The 21,696-nt window shown below is 46.3% G+C and overlaps 1 protein-coding gene across 5 annotated transcripts in view; it reads left to right on the top strand.

Moving 5' to 3' along the window:
• The window catches only part of BIRC6 (baculoviral IAP repeat containing 6), a 403,914-nt gene that overhangs the window by 238,334 nt on the left and 143,884 nt on the right, over nucleotides 1-21,696 (top strand). For all 5 annotated transcript variants that reach the window (XM_069769115.1, XM_069769114.1, XM_069769117.1 and 2 more), the window contains exons 58-63: nucleotides 4,786-4,917; nucleotides 5,396-5,563; nucleotides 5,683-5,856; nucleotides 8,700-8,896; nucleotides 9,936-10,236; nucleotides 18,213-18,430. In XM_069769115.1, coding sequence (XP_069625216.1) covers nucleotides 4,786-4,917; nucleotides 5,396-5,563; nucleotides 5,683-5,856; nucleotides 8,700-8,896; nucleotides 9,936-10,236; nucleotides 18,213-18,430 — 1,190 coding nt within the window. The remainder of the gene's footprint in view (nucleotides 1-4,785; nucleotides 4,918-5,395; nucleotides 5,564-5,682; nucleotides 5,857-8,699; nucleotides 8,897-9,935; nucleotides 10,237-18,212; nucleotides 18,431-21,696) is intronic.

Here is a 21,696-nt window from a genome sequence, read left to right as displayed (position 1 = left end):
CCCAGCCTCCAGAGTACCCGTTATTACCATCTCATCCTCCGCCACCCTCACCCCATCAATCGCCAACCTCTCTGCCTCTCTCGATTTCCGCTTACACTTACTAATATCCCTGAACAGCCCTCTCAAGTACGCTTTCATGGCTTCTCACACAGTAAGCACGTCTACACTTCCCTCATTTATCTCAAAAAATTCCACCAACTCCTTCTTAATCTTCTCCAAGTCTATACTGTGTAGCCAATTAGGGTGAATTTTCCACTCCCTCCTGCTCCCGGTCCGTGTCCCCACCGGCCGAAATTCCACTTCAACTGGATTATGGTCTGAGAGCACACTAGGCAAATATCTCACATCCCTTACCATCGTATCAGTAAACGGTTACCCAGTGCCAGATCAATTCTAGACAAAGTACCAAGAGCTGGCGAGTAGCATGAGTACCCCCTCTCCCCGATATGCCTAACTCTCCATAAATCAATCATGCCCACTTCCCCGACATAGGTCCCAAACGTAGTGATATGTCCCACTGTCCTATTCTGGGGGTTTTTGTTCTTATCCCAAAAGTCATCACATATATTATTAAGGTCGCCGATAATTAGTAATGGTAACGGTCCCCAACGCTCTACCCTCTCCAGCACCTCTCATCTTCTTTCTTGAGTATGGGGGCGGAATATACATTGCCGCTATACACATCAATACTCCATTCATTTTACATTTCACCACCACATACTGACCATCCACATCTTCCTTTACCACAACCTCCTCATACTGCACCCCCGCAGGAATCAACACAGACACACCCCTAGAGTACGTCGAGAAAGTAGAATGATACGCCCTCTGTATCCAGCGCTTATTCAATACGTTCACCCTCTCCCGCACTAAATGTGTCTCCAGCAGACATATCAGAGACCTTCTGCTCTCGAATATACTGTAGACTTGCCGCCCGCTGTGTTTTATCCGCCAGACCTCTCACATTCCAACTCAATATTTTAATATACTCTCCCCTCGTGTGGCTCATCATTTCTCATAGTATCCAATTTCCCAAGTATGAGCTGCCCTAACCCCCCCAGTGTAACGCATTCTTCCTTTCAGCAAGAGTGGGGCTCCACTGCCCACTGCGAACAGTCTCCCTTACTTAACCCTCTCCACTCGCGTCCCGCTGCCATAACAAACCTAATTTCCCCCAACTTTTCACTTTATTATATCTTAACTTTGCACTTATATGAACATATAAGAAAAGTACCAAACCAATTTACAGTACCCGCCATATCCCTCCTCCCCCACATTTAGTACACGGTACTGTCCCCTCCGGCCAGTCTTCAACATGGCCCAGCAAAAACCTCAGCAGTTGCTCAACTTTTTAACCAACGCTAACAAGCGTAAAACTCTCCGCCAACGACAATTTTTCTCATATTCTTATTGTATCTATTCTTTGAGAACCTCTGACAAGGCACAGAGACCCTGAATTTTGCGATGTCACTTACTGGGCAGCTTAGGCTACTTTCACACTAGCGTCGGTACGGGGCCGTGGGCCTGACGTACCGACGCAAACTGTGAAAATAATGAACAACGGGGGCAGCGGATGCAGTTTTACAATGCATCCGCTGCCCCATTGTAAGGTCCGGGGAGGAGGGGGCGGAGTTCCGGCCGCGCATGCGCGGTTAGAAATGGCGGACTCGACGCACAAAAACATGTAACGACGCATGTTACATGTAACTTTTTTTGTGCCGACGGTGCGCCAAAACACGATGCATCCATCGCACGACGGATGCGACGTGTGGCCATACGTTGCAATGCGTCGCTAATGCAAGTCTATGGAGAAAAAAAATGCATCCTGCAAGCACATTTGCAGGATGTGTTTTTTTATCCAAAACGACGCATTGCAACATACAGCAAACACCGCTAGTGTGAAAGTAGCCTAAGTGTATCTTTTATTATTTAAAAAAAAAAAAAATGTTTTTTCAACAGGAGATGATCACTAAAGGACTAGTAAACCTGCTGCCGTGTAGTTCTACCCCGCCTCCTCCACTGATTGGCAGCTTTCTGCCTATGCACAGTGTACACAGTTGCCAATCAGTGGTGTGGGCGGGTTGTTCAGAGCTCAGAGGAGATGCGCTTGTGGTTCTCCAGCACAAGCTTGTATTGCCTATTCAGATGAATCATATACGAGTTGTAACTAATAATAATCTTTATTTTTATATAGCGCTAACATATTCCGCAGCGCTTAACCGTTTGCACACATTATCATCGCTGTCCCGGTTGAGGCTCACAATCTAAATTCCCTATCAGTATTTCTTTGGAATGTGGGAGGAAACCGGAGTACCCGGAGGAAACCCACGCAAACACGGAGAGAACATACAAACACTTTGCAGATGTCCTTAGTGGGGCTTGCACCCAGGACTCCAGCGCTGCAGGGCTGCTGTGCTATCCACTGCGCCACCGTGCTGCCCGTAACTCTTACATTCCAGCGAGTATTTAACATGGGTGCTGAGTGTTCTTTACAGCATGTTGGATTTGAAATCTACAAATTAGAAATGAGTAGGAAATCACACTTCTGGTTCAAGTTCCACCAGTGATTCAACAAAACCTGCTTTATCTGGGGCACCTAGACAAGTACGTATGGGAAATGCTACCACACTGTTGTTGGCATTGAGAATGAGAACGGTAATAAATGACAGGTTGGTGTTGGGTTAGATCCCTGGTCAGAGGATTGGCTCTGGATTCTCACTTTGTAAGCTATACAGCTGTCTTAATAGGAACCAGTCAGTCACGCTGTGGTTATTTAATACACCAGAGGTTATACCAGATACAAGAGGGCTCCAATACCTGTGGGAATTTCTCCCAGTTGACATACCTCTCCTGGGTAAACGGGAGCGGATCGGCAGTACTCTGGGACAGACACGGACCTCTCCCGTGACCACATGACCTGCTAACAGCTCATCTCAGCTTTACCCCTAACCCTACCCCTAACCCTACCCCTAACCCTATTCTAACCTTAGTGGGAAAAAAAAAAAAATTCTTTTTTTTATTGTCCCTACCTATGGGGGTGACAAAGGGGGGGGGGGGGGGGGTGTGTCATTTACTATTTTTTTTATTTTGATCACTGAGATAGGTTATATCTCAGTGATCAAAATGCACTTTGGAACGAATCTGCCGGCGCACTGCGCATGCGCCCGCCATTTTGCAAGATGGCGGCGCCCAGGGAGAAGACGGCCGGACGGACACCGGGAGGCCGGGTAAGTATAAGGGGGGGGAGATTAGGGCACGGGGGGGGGGGGGGCATCGGAGCACGGGGGAGGGGGCATCGGAGCACGAGGGGGGGGGCCATCGGAGCACGGGGGAGGGGCATCGGAGCATGGGGGGGTGGGATCGGGGCAGCCACACTCCGCCCACGCACTTCCGCCCGCTTCCCCGCACTTCCTGCTGCAGCGGTTCTGCAGCACAAACCGCAATAAAACCCGCAGATATATTTTTGATCTGCGGGTTTTACTGCGGGTTTGACCTCACAATGGAGGTCTATGGGTGCAGAACCGCTGCGGCTCCGAAAAAAGAAGTGACATGGTACTTCTTTTTTCCCGCAGCTATTCAGCGCGGCTTTTTTTCCCGATTCCCGCATCATGTGCACAGTGGGTCCTGTTTTCCATAGGGTACATTGTACTGTACCCTGCATGGAAATCAGCTGCGGAACCGCAACGGCAAAAACGCTGCGGTTCCGCAGTAAAAAACGCACTGTGTGAACATGGCCTTAGGGCCGCAGTGTAAAGCATAGAGCAGCAGCCAAGCTTTGATGAGACAAGCTGTTCTCCAGACTCCGTCAGACTTTTACCAGAAGAAGGTATCCTAGGTTATGCAGACATCTGTAATATCAAAAACTAAAGGCCCCTTCACATTTAGCGACGCTGCAGCGATACCGACAACAATCCGGATCGCTGCAGCGTCGCTGTTTGGTCGCTGGAGAGCTGTCACACAGACCGCTCTCCAGCGACCAACGATGCCGGTAACCAGGGTAAACATCGGGTAACTAAGCGCAGGGCCGCGCTTAGTAACCCGATGTTTACCCTGGTTACCATGCTAAAAGTAAAAAAAAACAAACACTACATACTTACCTACAGCCGTCTGTCCTCCAGCGCTGCGCTCTGCTTCTCTGCTCTCCTCTTGTACTGTCTGGGAGCCGGAAAGCAGAGCGGTGACGTCACCGCTCTGCTTTCCGGCTCACAGCCAGTACAGGAGGAGTGCAGAGCGCAGCGCTGGAGGACAGACAGCGGTAGGTAAGTATGTAGTGTTTGTTTTTTTTTACTTTTAGCATGGTAACCAGGGTAAACATCGGGTTACTAAGCGCGGCCCTGCGCTTAGTTACCCGATGTTTACCCTGGTTACCAGTGAAGACATCGCTGGATTGGTGTCACACACGCCGATCCAGCGATGTCTCCAGGGAGTCCAGCGACGAAATAAAGTTCTGGACTTTCCTCAGCGACCAACGATCTCCCAGCAGGGGCCTGATCGTTGGTCGCTGTCACACATAACGATTTCATTAACGATATCGTTGCTACGTCACAAATAGCAACGATATCGTTAACAATATCGTTATGTGTGAAGGTACCTTAAGACGACCGACTAATTCTAAGTATTTTAGCTTTCTGAGTATCTGGTATCCGTATGCAGAGAATATCAGATCGGCACAGTCAGCCCTGGGACTCATAAGCATTCACGTCATCCATCCCATCTACTTTCCTGTGATGGCTTACTGTTGATTGAGTTTTCCAAAGTGACCTCCCTGTTTGTATCTCTTAATAGACACTCCGAGCATTACTGCTAAGTTGATCAGTGAGCAGAAAGATGACAAGGAAAAGAAAAACCACGAGGAGAAAGAGAAGGTGAAAGCGGAAAATGGATTCCAGGATAATTACAGTGTTGTTGTTGCTTCAGGTAAATGTGTATAACAGCATGTGAGCAAATCTTACACGCTTCATCCCTAAATCTAATTTACATGGTCAAAAAGGCACCTCCGCACAGCAGTGTGTAAATTGCCAGGTCACAAGTGCAGTCACGTAGCCCTGGAGTGCTGCTGAAGATAACATGATTGCTAACAAAATGGGAAAAAAGTGATACTTTGAAATCGATAGTGGCAATTTTTTCAGTGTAAATCCGTTTTGATAACTCTCCCAATATCTAATTGTATAATATATAAATATAAGAAGTGGTTAAAGGTATGAAGAATAATTTGTTCGTTTTTATGCCATTTATATGCATTATGTTACTCATCAATAGCTACATAAGAACCCACAGTTTTTTTTTATGAAGATTTTATGTAGCCTGAATTCTCTACATTGGCAGCAAAATTTTTCACGCATTGTTCTCAAAGAATATCTGTCCTTATCCATTTTTGTTTTATTTTAATCCAAAGGGTTAAAGTCCCAATCAAAGCGGGCTGTGTCCTCCACTCCACCTCGTCCACCATCAAGACGAGGAAGAGTAATGACTGATAAAGTAGGGGGCTCTTCCTCAGGAGTGGACTCTTCCAGCAAGACCATCAGCATCCCTGTGTTCCACCTCTATCATAAATTGCTGCCAGGTGGAGTTTCTTCACATAGTTTTACATATATTTAATATATGTGTGTGTGTGCGCACTCAAGATGAGCTAAAATTGCATTTCCTTTTTTGATTTGAACATAAATTGTTTCTGTTGTGCAGGTCAGCCCTTACCTCCAGAAATGACCCTTGCACAGCTCCTCACCCTCTTGTATGAAAGAAAGCTCCCCCAAGGTTTTCGTTCAGTAGATCTCACAGTTAAACTTGGTTCCAAAGTCATCTCTGATCCAAGCTTATCAAAAACAGATTCCTTTAAAAGACTTCATACCGAAAAAGGTTTGATTTTAATATATATATATATATGTATACTTGTTTTCATTTTTTCTTTCAGAAATTACGTTACATTAAAATGAACCTGTCATTAGTAATACTACCCGAATCACAGGCAACCTGAGTCCCAGCCTGGTTTCACGATTGTTAACGACTGTATTTTTCTGAAACTTTGGGAGATGACTATAGGAAGACACCCGTCTAGTCCGGTGCAGCCCCCAGCCGGCTACTCCCCGCCCTGCTTCAGTTGATTGACAGGTCTTTCCAGTGTTTGTTCCCTGCCGAATTATGTTTTCTGCCAGCATTTCAGAGAATTATAAGAGAAAACCGCATGCACTATCCGGATCAGGTGCCTTAGTAGGGTGCAAAGCCGTATATAGGGAAAGATATATATAGGCGCTCAACTTAAATGAGGTTTTTGTGATTTTATTGTAGTCATCAAAATATTTTGATGACTACAATAAAATCACAAAAACCTCATTTAAGTTGAGTGCCTAAGTTTATCTTTCTCAGTATTTCAGAGAAAGACAGCTAGCTGGAATTGTTCAACCAGGTTTTGATTCCAAGGTGTCCGCCTTGGGGACCTGTCGTAGGCCCCTGGCTGCCATAGTAACCCATCAGTACCTCTTGATTACTGGCAGATGATGCTTGGTAGCTGCAGTTAGTCCATTTATAAGCCACTGTCTGTTATGGAGAGTGACCATTATGTGGTTGAAGAGTAAGGATTGTAACCAACTTCAGTGCTGCTTCTACAGACAGATGCCAACTGTGTAGAACAGCTGACATGTGCTGCATATGAAGCGGACCAGGACTTCTCCACGGCCAATGTTGCAGAATCCAGCACACTAGCAACAAGTGCATCTCCATGAGTATATAGCTAGGTAGAGTTATTACATAGGAAATCTAGGAGGCAGAAACGCTGCGGTTATGAATATTAATCATGAAAAAGCCAATCTTATTGTTTGTTCTTCCTGTGTAACTTAACAGACAAAAAGCTTGTGAGGTTTTGAATTTGTGCATGGAAATATGGCGATAGCGGACCGCTGTACTCCACATAGTCCCATAGACTGTAAATGGAGCAGGAGTGTGCGTGTTCCACTAACGCTCTATTCCATTACGTCACTTGTTTTCACTTACCCTTTTATCACCACTTCTCTGGTTAGATAACTAGCATATGGGTGGGGGTCTCACCCCTGGAACCCGCACAGATCGGAAAAGCAGGGAACTTTTATCCCTGTTACAAATTGGAGCGACTTTGCGCATGTCCGACCACTGCTACATGCATTCTACATGTGGCTGCCAGAAAAAGCCGAGTGCAGCGCTCGGCAGCCACATAGAGCATGAATTGAGTGGTGGTCCATCATGCGCACTGCCACTCCATTATAACGGGGATAGAAGTTCCCCATTGTGCAAATCCCCGCTGTCTAATACTGTAGGATGGTTTCACACACACGGATAATGACCATTTTGATGCAGGTATTTGAGCCAAAGCCAAAAGTGGTTGCCATAAGAGGTAGTTTAGAGACAATCGTTGACAACATGCTGTAAACCAGGGGTGTGAAACTGCATTCCTCGAGGGCTGCAAACAGGTCATGTTTTCTGGATTTCCTTGTACTGCACAGGTGATAATTTAATCACCTACAGAAATAATGAGTTGGTGATTAAATTATCACCTGTGCAGTACAAGGAAATCCTGAAAACATGACCTGTATGCAGCCCTCGAGGAATGCAGTTTGACACCCCTGCTGTAAACAACAAAAAAAGCGTTAATATGCCAGCTGAAAACTTTAATAAGCAATCAAATTACTTGCATGTGGAAATATTCCTTTATAAAATTAGAATAACCCTTAAAGTCATCCCAGTATAATTTTCTTTCTTTTTGAATCCACTTCTCACTTTGGCTTAAACTGTATCAGAAACGGCAGTAGTATTTCTCCAGAATTGTTCTGTGTGACCCCAGCCTCAGCCTCTGTACAAGAAATGTCCATCTTTATATGAAGTCATTGGAAGGAATCCATACGTTATCACAGTTCTAAAAATGGAAAGTTTAATTAAAAAATGTTTCATCTTTTTGTGCCTAATTGGGAACAGAGTTGGCTTGGGGGTCCTGTCTGTTCATGAGCGACAGATTAAATACAGTTGTTATGACTGTGACAGAGCACTTCATTCTGATTTATAGCTGCAACCAGAGGCCTTTAAGTCGTTGTTTTGCTTGCCCCGTTTTACTTAGGCATAAATAGCTAGTTTTGCGCAATTACCAATTTTTTATACTACGGTTGGGAAATCGTTTGGTCTTTGCTGGCAAGAAATACACAAAACAGTTTTCCTAAAGGGATTGTACATCCCCCTTTACAACAAGCTGCTATATGGCCTGTTATATATTGCAACGAGCCACGGTGTTTCTTCCACATTATCACCATTTTAATTAGCTAAGATTCATATTAACTCATCAATCATTAAATTTCCATTGCTGCCTAAATTTAGATCCAGTTGTGTTTTTCATATATATTTTAATTGGATGTTTTATTTGGAGATGAGGAAATAAAGGTGGCCAGCTTCATTGCTGCATTTAGGCTGCAATGGCACAATAACATTGCTGCAAAAAGGCAATGTGTGAACACAGGTTGATGAGCAGGAACTAAAGAACTTCATTCATATTAACAAATGCATATTTGCTATTTAAAAAATAAAAATTCCTGAAATATTGCAGTTTTCACACTGGCCTTGAGCCTCACAGTAGGCTGACCATTTAATGTAAATTAGCATCTTGTGCATGATTTAGCAATACGTATGATGCGTTTGCATATTCATTGATCATTCATTTGTGGTACTTGTCTATCTTGCAAAAGAACACGGCGATCTGCTTGGCGCCTGCCCTGAAGATGACGTGTTGAGCCCAGGAGATGAATGCATGGAATCTGTTTTAGATGAGTCTTTCTTGGAAACCTGTCCAATACAATCACCGTTGCAGGTGTTTGCAGGAATGGGTGGGCTGGCGCTGATCGCTGAGCGTCTTCCCATGCTTTATCCAGACGTCATTCAGCAAGTAAGTGGTGGATTTAGAATAATGGCACCTTTAATGTACATGAAACCTAAAAATGTGTTCCCATTAGGGATTTTTATAGCTTATACTAGGGGCATACAATAAATCTCTGATGCGTGGTGCTCCGCAGAGACCTGCTTCTCGAGATTGGGGACCTATCACGTACCGCCGGGAATGGAGAGGTGGACTTGTACCATTCTCTTCATTTATTTGCATAGACATTCCTAGCTATAGTTCTCATATCTATAAGACTTTTATGGCACACCACGAGGATGTCATCAATGGCCCAGAGAGAAGTTTCCATTTCTGAGTGCAATGTGAGTGTTTTAGCAGATCAGATTTTATAAAAATAATATGAACTGGTGATTTGAATAAAAGGAACATTTATTTAGAATAAATTTACAGTGAAAAGGGATAGATAAAGGTAAGATATAAAATGTGTATACAGGACCCCTATGAATGTGAGAGAAAGATCTGACCTGTTGCAAAAGGGTGCATTATTTAAATGAAGGTTCTCGCTCGCAGCCATGGAGTTTGACCATGCTCAGACCCAAGAGTTTTCAACATCAGTAATAATTAAACCATTCATAAGCAAAATAAATACAATTATTAGTTTTCAATTATAACTATGGCGCAAAAGACTTTTGAGGCATCTTGTCTCTGTGAGCACGTCTTATCTACAGAATGGCATCTTATCTTATATAGTTGGAATATAACAAGTGATATGGCATATTGGCCAATTATAGATTGTAAGAACTGTATTGATGAGTTTGTTTTCACTACAAAGCCTAGAAGTACCTATAGACCTTTGATAACCTCCGTCTCTTCTAGTTTCCCTGTACACTCAGCTTGGCTCTAATCTAGGGTAAACTGTAGGTGGTTTTTGCATTTCTAATGTGGCATAGCCATCGTTTTCTCCATTGACATGATCTGTCGAGGGAGAGTCTGACCATTAGGTGGTCTTCAGATCCTAAGATTTTATGGAATACAGCCTTACTGTAAAATTTATAGTAAAAATGTATTTTCCATTTTTTTCCTGTAGGTCAGTGCCCCTGTGGTTACCTCAACAACACAAGAAAAACCAAAGGATAGCGATCAGTTTGAATGGGTTACCATTGAACAGTCTGGCGAGCTGGTCTACGAAGCCCCTGAAACCATTGCTGCAGAGCCCCCTCCCATCAAGTCTGCCGTGCAGACCATGTCCCCCATCCCGGCTCACTCCCTTGCTGCATTTGGACTCTTTCTCCGTCTCCCTGGTTATGCTGAAGTTCTGCTAAAGGAAAGGAAGCACGCACAGTGCCTACTTCGCCTGGTTCTGGGGGTAACGGATGATGGGGAAGGAAGTAAGTGCCATGATGCCGGCTGGTAATGAGCCCTTAGACATAAGTTAATACATTCATGATTTAATATATATTTAATTCTGTAATATAAGCACTGTGGGGTTTCAGTGATTTTGAGATTAGACATTGCCTTCCGGTGACCTCCTTTAGTTTGAGGTTATTAAACCCAGAGGCAAAATCTGTCTAAAATAGTTAAATTTGATTCTTTCTTTAATGTGCAATATAGCACTTCTGAAGCACCGCTTATGAGCAATTGTATGCAGCTCATCTAACTTCAGCTTTCATGATTTTGATATTGCGCAGCACTGTGACCGCACTTATATTCTGTCACTGTGGTTTTATGATATGGGGAGGAGGATAATCCTCTTCTCAGCTTAGCAGGTTATCATCTTATTTAATTCTGTGCTGCTGAAGAGACTGATTTCATGTATGATCTTTTTGTGTAATTCCGACCATATCAGATCATCTGAGACAGAATAGTATGCAGTAATTTAGGCAAAGTAAACATTAAAGAGATGATGTGACCTAATTAGACATCAAAGGCAAGAATGGGGTTAAAATGGCAATCTCTCATTTTCTCCTGCAGTCGCCTCTCTGGATTCAGTATTGGACGCACTGATACCTGTGCTGGCATCTGAAGCAATGATCTCGCCATTCTTTTGTCACTGGACCATTATGATTGGCTGCAGTGGTCGGGTTACTAGAACAGCGCATCATCATTAAAACATCCAGTGACATGGTCTCAACATCCCTATAATAGAACAACGGTGGCATCATCTCTTCCAGTGCCAGTGCAGAACACCAGAGTGGTCTCCACAGGAGTGACAGCAGGTGGGTATTCCACAAAGGTTGTTCCAGCACTTCACTTAAAATGCATAGTTTTATTCCATAGATAAAAGTACTTGCACAAAAAGAATCCACATCGTCAAATAATCGGCTGTAACATCCAAGGAAAAAGTCCTAAAGAGGGATGAGAGATTAGAGTCTTGGTTGATACGTTTCGGAGTAAAACTTCTTGGTCACAACCTGAACTCATTAATGGACGATGCGGATTCTTTTTGGGCAAATACTTTTAGCTATGGAATAAGACTATGCATTTTAATTGAAGTACTGGATCAACCTCTTTTCTCCTTCGCCACATTGGGGGACACAGAACCATGGGTGTTGTTCTGCTGTCGCTAGGAGGCTGACATTAAGTTGAGACAAAAAAGGTAGCTCCTCCCCTGCAGTATACACCCTCATGCTGGCTCCCAGAGACCCAGTTCAAGCTTAGTGTCTGTAGGAGGCACACAGGGTCTGCTATCCAGACCAGAATCTTTTATTAATTTTTTGATTTTATAATTTTTACCCGGATGAAGGGGCGACGGAACTTTTCAAGGCTCCGATCTCCCCGAGCCAACAGGTGAGCACAGAGTGTCGCCTCTCCGTATGCTCTGCTGTGACATGGGATGCCATGCCTGCGCTGATTTGAGGGGCGACGGGTCCCTTCAAGGGCACCGATCTCCCCAAATCTCTTAACAGACGAGCACATGGAGTGTCACCTCCATGTATCCTCCTCTGCAGCCAGGCCTATTGCCGGACATTTTGCCCTGCCCACCAGGTCATACCCTTGGATGATCAGTGGCACCCTCCATCGTGGCGTCCGTGCAGCCACCACTGCATCACCACTGAAAAAAGCTGACGGTGGAAGGAGGCCGACGGTTCCTCTCCACCCCCCTTTTAGGGGGATGGTGGATCGAGGCTCCCCCCAACCCTGCACCGTCCTAACTACCCCAGGCACAGCTCTAACCTGCTGCACAGCTGCTCTTCAATCCCCTTCAATACGGGGTAAGTGCCACCCAGGGGGGTCGTTTTCGGTGGTTATAGGAGGGCTCCATAGCGGCAGGAACGTCACAGGGCTCTGCGGCGTCTTTCCCGGCGTAAATTTAGTCCCCGGCTTCGGCCTAGTGCGGGCTGCCTCCCGATAGGCCCCGCCCGTCGCTTGCATCCCTCTAGCGGCTCCGCCCCCAGACCTGGCGCTTCTCGCTCCATGCAAGAATGTCTCCCAACTCTTGGTCGCCATCTTTCCAGCAAAGCACCGCTCTGCTCCGACTGCCTTCTGCACGTGTCAGCAGTCCTGGACGCTGGTCTTCCTCTACTCAGCGCCATCTCATCAGATTGCGGGACGCAGGACCTGGGTAAGGAGACTGCACTAGGTGCTTCCCTACAGCTTTACCCCACATCGCTTCCACTAGCAGTTTTTAACTTATATTGGGGTACATCATGTCGCAGTCAAAAGCTAAAAAGACTGCAAAAGTACATACCACCTTTTTCACTGCGTGTACCACCTGTCAGGCTCCTCTCCCTCAGCCTCAAAGCTCCCCTCTCTGCCCGCTTGTGATACCCAATGTGCTCAGGAGCCCTCCGCCACTACCGACCCCAGTGTATCTAGCCCCCCTCGGAGTGGGCCGCGTCACTGTCACAATCCATGGCTTCGTTGGCCAAAGCGATTGAATCCCTTCAAGACCCCTCCGAGGAGCGGGGTAGTCGTCTACCTGTGTTAAGAGACTCCCCCCTTACAGGGGAATCATCGGCCAGCAGGGGCTGCTCTCACCTGAAGGAGGTACGGACATCAGAAAACGGATCCGCACTACCTCACTTGAGCATTCACGCCATTCAGCCTCTGGTAGCTCCACTTCTAGCTCACCCTCTCCAGGGGTTTGCAGCGATCATGTCTCAGAGTATGAGTCTGAGGCATCTCTGGACACGGATTCTCCGGAGTTTCAATCGACTGTGGATTCTCTCATTGAAGCCGTCAATCATGCGCTAAAGATTGACGACGACCCTAGTTCGGCTCCGGATCGATCATGCGGTGTCTTTTAAAAGAACCAATCGATCCCATTGGGTGTTCGCTTTTCAGCCTGAGTTTTTCAGACATAGTCCAGCGACACAGGGAGCGAACGGATAAGCGCTTTACGGGAAAAAAAGTCCTTGGAGGCAAAATATCCTTTTTCGCCAGATCTTATCAAGGATTGGACGGAACCTCCATTAGTGGATCCTCCGGTGTCGCGTTTAGCTACCAAAACGCTTTTATCCTTATCTGATGGGGCTTCTATTAAAAATCCTACAGACCGACAAATAGACTCCCTTGCTCGCTCTGTTTACGAAGCCTCTGGTTCCTCCCTCTCCCCTTCTTTCGCTGCGGCATGGGTCGCAAAAGCAATGGTTTTCTGGGCAGATGCCCTTGCAAAATCATTCAGGACCAGGCTCTTCCGTCTGAGGCTGCGGATCTCGCCAAACAAATTGCCTTGGCTGGGGACTGTGATGTATGCATCCCTAGATGCAGCGAACTTCACTGCACTTGCAGCTTCAAACGCCGTCACCATTAGGAGAGCTCTATGGCTTAGAGAGTGGCGAGCGGACTCCTCTTCTAAAAAGTCCTTAATTTCTCTGCCTTTTCAGAGCGGACGTCTGTTTGGAGAAAAGTCAGATCAGCTTATTTCCGATGCTACAGGAGGGAAAAGCAAATTCCTCCTCCAGCAAAGGCCCAAGATTACTTTTCAGCACCAGCAACACTTTCGCTTTTGGCTCTTTCGCAGGAGCCCGTTTTGGCCTACTCCCACAGCCTCGTGACGATCACCATGTGCAGACAGAGTCCCGGCCCTTATACAGGCCAAACCAGTCCTGGCGAGGTAAACCTCGGCAACCCAGAACCAGGGGAACCAGACACTCCAGGTTCTCCTCACAATGACTCGGAGTCATCCGGTCGACACCACCAAAGTAGGCGGTCGCCTCCTTCTTTTTCAGCATGTCTGGCTTTCCGTCATCCACGACAAATGGGTCAGAGACCTGGTGTCTTCTGGTTACAAAATAGAATTCTCCACCCCCCTCCGGCATGGATCTTCCCTTCTCGCCTCCCAAATTCAGAGGCTCAGGCTCACGCACTTCACTGCGCCATTGAAACTCTCCGGCGAAACAGGGTCATTGTTCCGGTTCCAGAACACGAGAGATTCAGAGGTTTTTACTCGAACCTCTTCGTCGTTCCAAAGAAGGACAGGGTGGTGCGCCCCTTTTTGGACCTAAAGTTGTTAAACAAGTTTGTCAAGGTCCAACACTTCATGATGGAATCTCTCCGGTCAGTCATTTTTTCAATGGAAAGGGGAGAATTTCTGGCATCCATTGACATCAGGGATGCTTATCTCCATATACCAATCTTTCCGCTGCACCAAAGGTTCCTGTGTTTTGCCATTCAGGAGGACCATTTCCAATTCACGGCCTTACCCTTTGGCCTCACCATCACACCCAGGGTATTCACGAAGGTCATGGCAGCAGTCATGGCCATTCTTCACTCCCGAGTAGTGGTCGTCTTGCCATACTTGGACGACCTCCTCATCAAGGGACCGTCCTATCATGCTTGCGACACATGCGTCTGCATTACCTTGGATACTCTTTCACGCCTGGGCTGGCTGACAAACTTGGACAAGTCCTCCCCCGTTCCAGCCCAACAGATCTCCTTCCTAGGCATGATCCTGGACACATCCCAGGGGCTGGTTCTGCTCCCTCTGTCCAAGGCCCAAGCCCTTCAGCAGGGAACCCGGACGCTTTGTCGTCCCTCCCCTCATTCCATCCGGTTTGAGGATTCAGGGGAAAATTGTGGCAGCTATAGAAGCAGTCCCTTTCGCCCAACTGCACCTTCGCCCTTTGCAACAGGCGCTTCTGGACATTTGGGACAGGAATCCCTTATCCCACGATCTTCCATGTCCTTTGTCCCCGCGGATCAGGCAAGCGCTTAAATGGTGGACATTGCAATCGTCACTCAGCCAGGGAAGGTCTATTCTCCCAATCCACTGGCTGGTTGTGCCTACCGACGCCAGTCGCTTTGGTTAGGGAGCAGTATTTCGCCACCACACTGCCCAAGGGCGCTGGACGATTCGGGAGTCGAGACTTCCGATAAACATCTTAGAGATTCAAGCGATCAGGTTTGCCCTGAGACGTTTCCATTCCCTCCTTGCAGGTCACCCCATTCGAATTCAATCAGACAACGTCACAGCGGTGGCGTACATAAAGCATCAGGGGGGTACGTGCAGGAGGGCGGCAATGCGCGAGGTGTCCCACATCCTCCGTTGGTCCGAGATCAACCTCTCTATAATTTCTGTAGTGCATATTCCAGGTGTCGAGAACTGGACGGCGGATTTTCTCAGCCGTCAGGGTCTCACCTCAGGAGTGTGGGAACTCCCATCCGGAGGTCTTCCAGCAGATTTGCCTTCGCTGGGGGACTCCGGACGTGGATCTGATGGCGTCCAGACTGAACGCAAAAGTTCCCAATTTCATAGCACGATCTCGGGATCCACAGGCCATCGGGGTAGACGCACTGGTCTCCCTATGGCATCTTTTCCATCTCCCGTACGTGTTTCCTCCGCTTCCCTTTCTACCGAAGGTTATCTGGAAGATCAAGATGGAGGGGGTTCCTCTGATCCTAGCCGCCCCAGAATGGCCACGTTGCGCGTGGTACTCGGAGCTAGTACAACTTGTCTCCGACATTCCCTGGTGACTGCCAGATCGCCCAGATCTGCTTCACCAAAGGCCGATTTGCCACCAGAGCTCAGTGGCCCTACGTTTAACGGCTTGGCTGTTGAAACCTGGATCCTAACTCAAGCTGGTCTCTCCCAGCAAGTAGTTTCCACCATGATTAATGCTCGCAAATAGTCATCGGCTTGCATCTACCACCGCATCTGGAAAGCCTTCTTCTCATGGTGCAGGCACCGTGGACGTCCTCCTCTCGTCTTCTCGGTTCCCTCCATCCTGGAATTTCTCCAGTCCGACTTGGAATCCGGTCTGGCGCTCCGCTTCCTCAAGGGTCAGATTTCGGCGTTATCCGTATTGTTCCAACGTAAGATTGCTTCTAACTTACAAGTGAGAACTTTGATTCAGGGGTCTCCCACATAGTACCTACCTATAGGATGCCATTAGAGACCTGGGATCTTAATTTGGTCCTGAGTGTTCTTCAGGAGTCTCCTTTTGAACCTTTTCAAGCTGTTTCGCTGACTGTTCTCTCCTGGAAAGTTGCCTTCCTTGTGGCAGTAACCTCTATCAGACGAGTCTCAGAGTTAGCTGCCCTGTCCTGCCGGGCGCCCTTTCTTACCTTCCACCAGGACAAAGTGGTCCTTCGCCCATCTCCCTCTTTTCTGCCCAAGGTGGTTTCATCCTTCCACCTTAATGAAGATATAATTCTTCCCTTCTTCTGTCCACAGTCAAGACATCATGTTGAGAAGCCCTTTACACCTTGGACATAGTAAGGGCTCTCAGGAGGTACATTTCGAGAACTGCCCCCTTCCGTAAGTCGGACTCCCTCTTCGTGCTCCCTGAGGGTCACAGAAAGGGTTTAGCCACTTCTAAAGCCACGATAGTCAGATGGATTCGGTCAGCTATTCAAGAATCTTACCGGGTCAGAGGCAGACCTATCCCGGCGGGGATTAGGGCACACCCAACTCGATCGGTGGGCGCTTCCTGGGCCATTCGGCATTAGGTGACGGCAGAACAGGTTTGCAAGGCTGCAACGTGGTCCAGCCTGCATACTTTCTCGAAGCACTACTATGTCCATACTGAATCATCTGTCGATGCAGCCCTTGGCAGACGTGTTCGGCAAGCGGCTGTAGCGCATTTATAGTCCGTTGGTACATGGAGCTATTCAGTTGTCGTTGCCCACCCAGGGACTGCTTTGGGATGTCCCATGGTTCTGTGTCCCCCAATGTGGCGAAGAAGAAATAGGTATTTTTGTGTACTCACCGTAAAATCCTTTTCTCCGAGCCACTCGTTGGGGGACACAGCTCCCACCCTGTTAGCCTTATGGCTTGTTTCTTTTTGGCTCTTTGCTTACTCTGACATTTTGTACTCTAATATGATGTTATATGTTGTTAATAATTTCCTACTGCTTTTACACTGAACTGGATCTCCGGGAGCCAGCATGAGGGTGTATACTGCAGGGGAGGAGCTAACTTTTTTGTCTCAACTTAGTATCAGCCTCCTAGCGACAGCAGAATAACACCCATGGTTCTGTGTCCCCCAATGAGTGGCTCGGAGAAAAGGATTTTACGGTGAGTACACAAAAATCCCAATTTTTTTGGTGGACTGCCTTCCCTTGGATTTAGGATCGCGGGCACTCATGGATAGGTGAGCTGATCATATTCTCTCATCAAAGCAGGTAGGCATACCAGATCTTGTGACTTTTCATCCCCAACCATGTACCCAGTTTTAATTAGACCAGACAGCCCCTTTTAAAAGCGTACCTGTTGGCATGTTGTTTACATTTATATACTGGTGCTGCCACCTAATATACATTGTACTGCAAATCCTTACACCCTTTTACATAACCCTGCGGTAATACAGCACTCCTTTGAAAAATAGTTTAATAAAGGTCTCTCTGTGCATGCAAATCTTTGCCGAGCAGTCCGATGAGTGTCTCTTGCTGTGCTAAAGACCACCTCTCTGCCCACGATCAGATCCCCTCTTCATTTGATTGACATCTCCATGAAATGTGGAAGGGCAGCGATTGCAGGCAAAGAGGTGGTGCCCAAGAGCTGTTCAGAGACACTTAATGGACTGTCGGCACAGATCTGCATGCAGAGCAGGACGCTTGTGAAACTATTTATCTAAAGGTTTCCTCCAGGCACTCCGGTTTCCTCCCACATTCCAAAGACATACTGATAGGAATTCTAGATTGTGAGCCCCATCGGGGACAGTGATGATAATGTGTGCAAAACTGTAAAGCGCTGCGGAATATGTTAGCGCTATATAAAAATAAATTATTATTATTATTATTATTAAAGGTGTGCTGGGATCTAGAGGGGTTGTAGAAACACGTATATAATGTTGTGTCAGCAATATATAAAGAGAAATCCTGCCAACAGGCTCCATTCTATGGTTTCCAATATTTTCACTTTGGCCAGTAGATTAACTTGAAGAAAATTCTCTTATTACTTATTTTGTTTTTCCTTTTTTAGGTCACATCTTACAGTCACCATCTGCAAATGTCCTGCCAACTCTTCCTTTTCATGTTTTGCGCACCTTGTTCAGCACAATGCCCCTCACCACAGATGATGGCGTGCTCCTGAGGCGTATGGCACTAGAAATTGGAGCGATACATCTCATTCTTGCTTGCTTGTCTGCCCTGAGTCACCATGCTCCCAGGATCCCCAACTCTAGTTCCAACCCAGCGGAGGTAGGTGTGAAGACCACCCATAACTACAAAATCACTTCTGTGTAGGGACAAAATGCAGGATCATTATTTAGCCCTTGAGACTGTTTTTTAATCATGTATGATTTGCATATTTTTGTCAAGAACATAAAAACATCTCAAATAGAGTTGGAGCTTTGTGCACAGGCATTTTTTTTTCCTTTCAAGTGCTTTATTTTTACTTCCGTGACCAAAATAAATTTTTCAAATCTTGCGTCACTTTATGGTAATACTTTTTTCAACATGTCCCAGTGTTTGAGATTTTTTTTCATTATTATTATTATTTATTTATATAGCACCATTGATTCCATGGTGCTGTACATGAGAAGGGGTTACATCAAAATACCAATATCACTGATATAAATTAATAATAATCACTTACAGTAGACAAGCTAACAAAAAGGTAGACTGGTATAGAGGGAAGAGGACCCTGCCCTTGAGGGCTTGCATTCATTACATCTTGTACTTTGTTGTTTGTTAGTGGTAAGTTTTGTTCTATATTTTTTGCATTTATCATAATATTGAAAATTTGGCATATTACTAAAAATTAGGAATATTGCAACTTTGAATGTTTATGCCCTTAAATCAGATGATCATACTACACAAAACAAGTTAAAGGGGTCCTCTATATCTGGTCTGTGAGGGTGCGATACCAAGTACCCCCGATGATCAGCTGATCCCAGGTGACTGCCAGATGTGCTCAGTTGCAAAGCTAAACTGTACAGTTCCCGTCAACCGCATAGTGGCCATGGCTAGGTTCAGCACATCCGCCTCCTATTGTTCAGTTCTGCAACTCGGCACATGCAGCTGGCAGCGGGAACACATGATTGGCGGGGTTGCCAGGTGTTTCACCCCCAACGATCAGTTACTGAGGACCTATCCTAAATATAGGCCATCATTGTAAGAGTCCCGGACAACCCCTTTAACATTTCCCATATGTGTACTCTACATCAACACCTATTTTTTTAACATTTAAAGTTTAGCAGTGATTTCAATAAACTACTCAGGTTTGAAGTAAAACTATTTTAAAAACTAAACCTCTCAAAGATTTCAAAACAGCCAGGAAGTTTTTTAAACTTTCATGGGCTTCATAAGACCTAACGCAAAGTGGAATGAATGGAATAAAAAACTACATCGAAACAGGCCACCATGGGTGGCAGACCATGTGGCTCTTCCTAGCCCTCAGGTTACAATGACAACCATCAGGACCACACAATAGAAAGTACAGGGAGCTGAGGAGGTAAAAAAGAGCCCTCAACCTCTGTTAACAGACTAGATGCTGCTATTGCTTTTGACAGCAGGAGGTTAATCGGCCTCGATCAGTGCTTACACTTGCTGTGACCAATGGCAGCAGGAGTTTGGCTTTAGTGTACATCTGACATTCTATGCATTTTCACCCACCCTGGGGGCACTATTCCCTTATTTTTCAGGTTAGTATAAGGCGCATTGTCAGTCATTAATGGGATAAGAATTGATTCCTTCAATAAACTTTTGACAATACTTTTTTTCAGCACTCTGGTAGATGCTAGTGCACACACAGGGATCCGATTCTAATGTTAAAATAGTGAGTGGTTTATTGAAAGTTAATAAACGGTCACTGCTCACAAAACAGCCTTTTCTCGGCATAAAAAGTAAAAATAATCAATTCACATAACTGCATTGGCTCATCCGTTTTGGATAAGAGTCCTACTCTGAGTATGCTCTGTGTACAAGTTGATCTTTCCACCTCCACACACAGACAACTTTGAGGAAGCTCTGTTGCCTTTCAAAGGAATTGCAAAGCCTTGATTAGACAGTGAGAACCACCGTCCCCGCTCAGCTCTTGTAGTTGTTCCTAAAGCCTGGACCAAAAATCTGAGCCCATTATAAAAGACCCCCTCACCATTATGAGTTCTGCAGCCTGCTCCTCCAGGTTTCACATCACCAAGGCTAGGCACCTCTGTGAGGCACCACTCCCAGGAGATGTGCAGCTGCATTCCTACACCGTGTGAAGCTTTCATTTATTTAAAGCTTCCTTTCCCACTACTTCCCCTCTTCCCTGTCTCATGAACATGTCATATTCTGTTAAAAAAAAAAAAAAAAAACAGCTGAAGGCCATTTTCCTCAGAGGAGACAGACTACAGGGGTCACATGCTACAGTCCATTATATACTACTAGCTATTGACCCCGTTCTACGCCCGGGTGGCGAGCATTTATATTGGTATATGGTCTCCATTCTGACATTTGCTGCACCCATCCTGCGCCTCCATTCTGTCATTTGCTGCTCCCATCCTGTGCACCCATCCTGCGCCCCTATCCTGTCATGTGCTGCTCCCATCCTGTGCACCCATCCTGCGCCCCTATCCTGTCATGTGCTGCTTCCATCCTGCACCCCCATTCTGTCATGTGCTGCTTCCATCCTGCGCCCCCGTTCTGTCATGTGCTGCTTCCATCCTGCACCCTCGTTCTGTCATGTGCTGCTTCCATCCTGCACCCTCGTTCTGTCATGTGCTGCTTCCATCCTGCACCCCCGTTCTGTCATGTGCTGCTTCCATCCTGCACCCCCGTTCTGTCATGTGCTGCTGCCATCCTGCGTCCCCGTTCTGTCATGTGCTTCTCCCATCCTGTGCCCCCGTTCTGTCATGTGCTGCTCCCATCCTGCGCCACCGTTCTGTAATTTGCTGCTCCCATCCATATGCCCCATACGCTGCTCCATAAAGGTTTATGGCCCCCATAAGATGCTCCATATTATATGCCCCGTACACTGCTCCATAAAGGTTTATGGCCCCCATAAGATGCTCCATATTATATGCCCCGTACACTGCTCCATAAAGGTTTATGGCCCCCATACGATGCTCCATATTAGATGCCCCGTACACTGCTCCATAAAGGTTTATGGCCCCCATAAGATGCTCCATAATATATGCCCCCGTACACTGCTCCATTATGGTTGATGGGCCCATAAGATGCTCCATACTATATGCCCCTGTACACTGCTCCATTATGGTTGATGGCCCCCATAAGATGCTCCATAGTATTATATGCCCCCGTACACTGCTCCATTATGGTTGATGGCCCCCATAAGATGCTCCATGGTATTATATGCCCCCGTACACTGCTCCATTATGGTTGATGGCCCCCATAAGATGCTCCATGGTATTATATGCCCCCGTACACTGCTCCATTATGGTTGATGGCCCCATAAGATGCTCCATAGTATTATATGCCCCGTATGCTGCTGCGATATATTATATATATATATATTATATATA

This window comes from Ranitomeya imitator, chromosome 5, assembly GCF_032444005.1.
Source record: "Ranitomeya imitator isolate aRanImi1 chromosome 5, aRanImi1.pri, whole genome shotgun sequence".
In the NCBI taxonomy this organism is placed as follows: Eukaryota; Metazoa; Chordata; class Amphibia; order Anura; family Dendrobatidae; genus Ranitomeya; species Ranitomeya imitator.
This window is presented reverse-complemented; position numbering and strand designations above follow the sequence as displayed.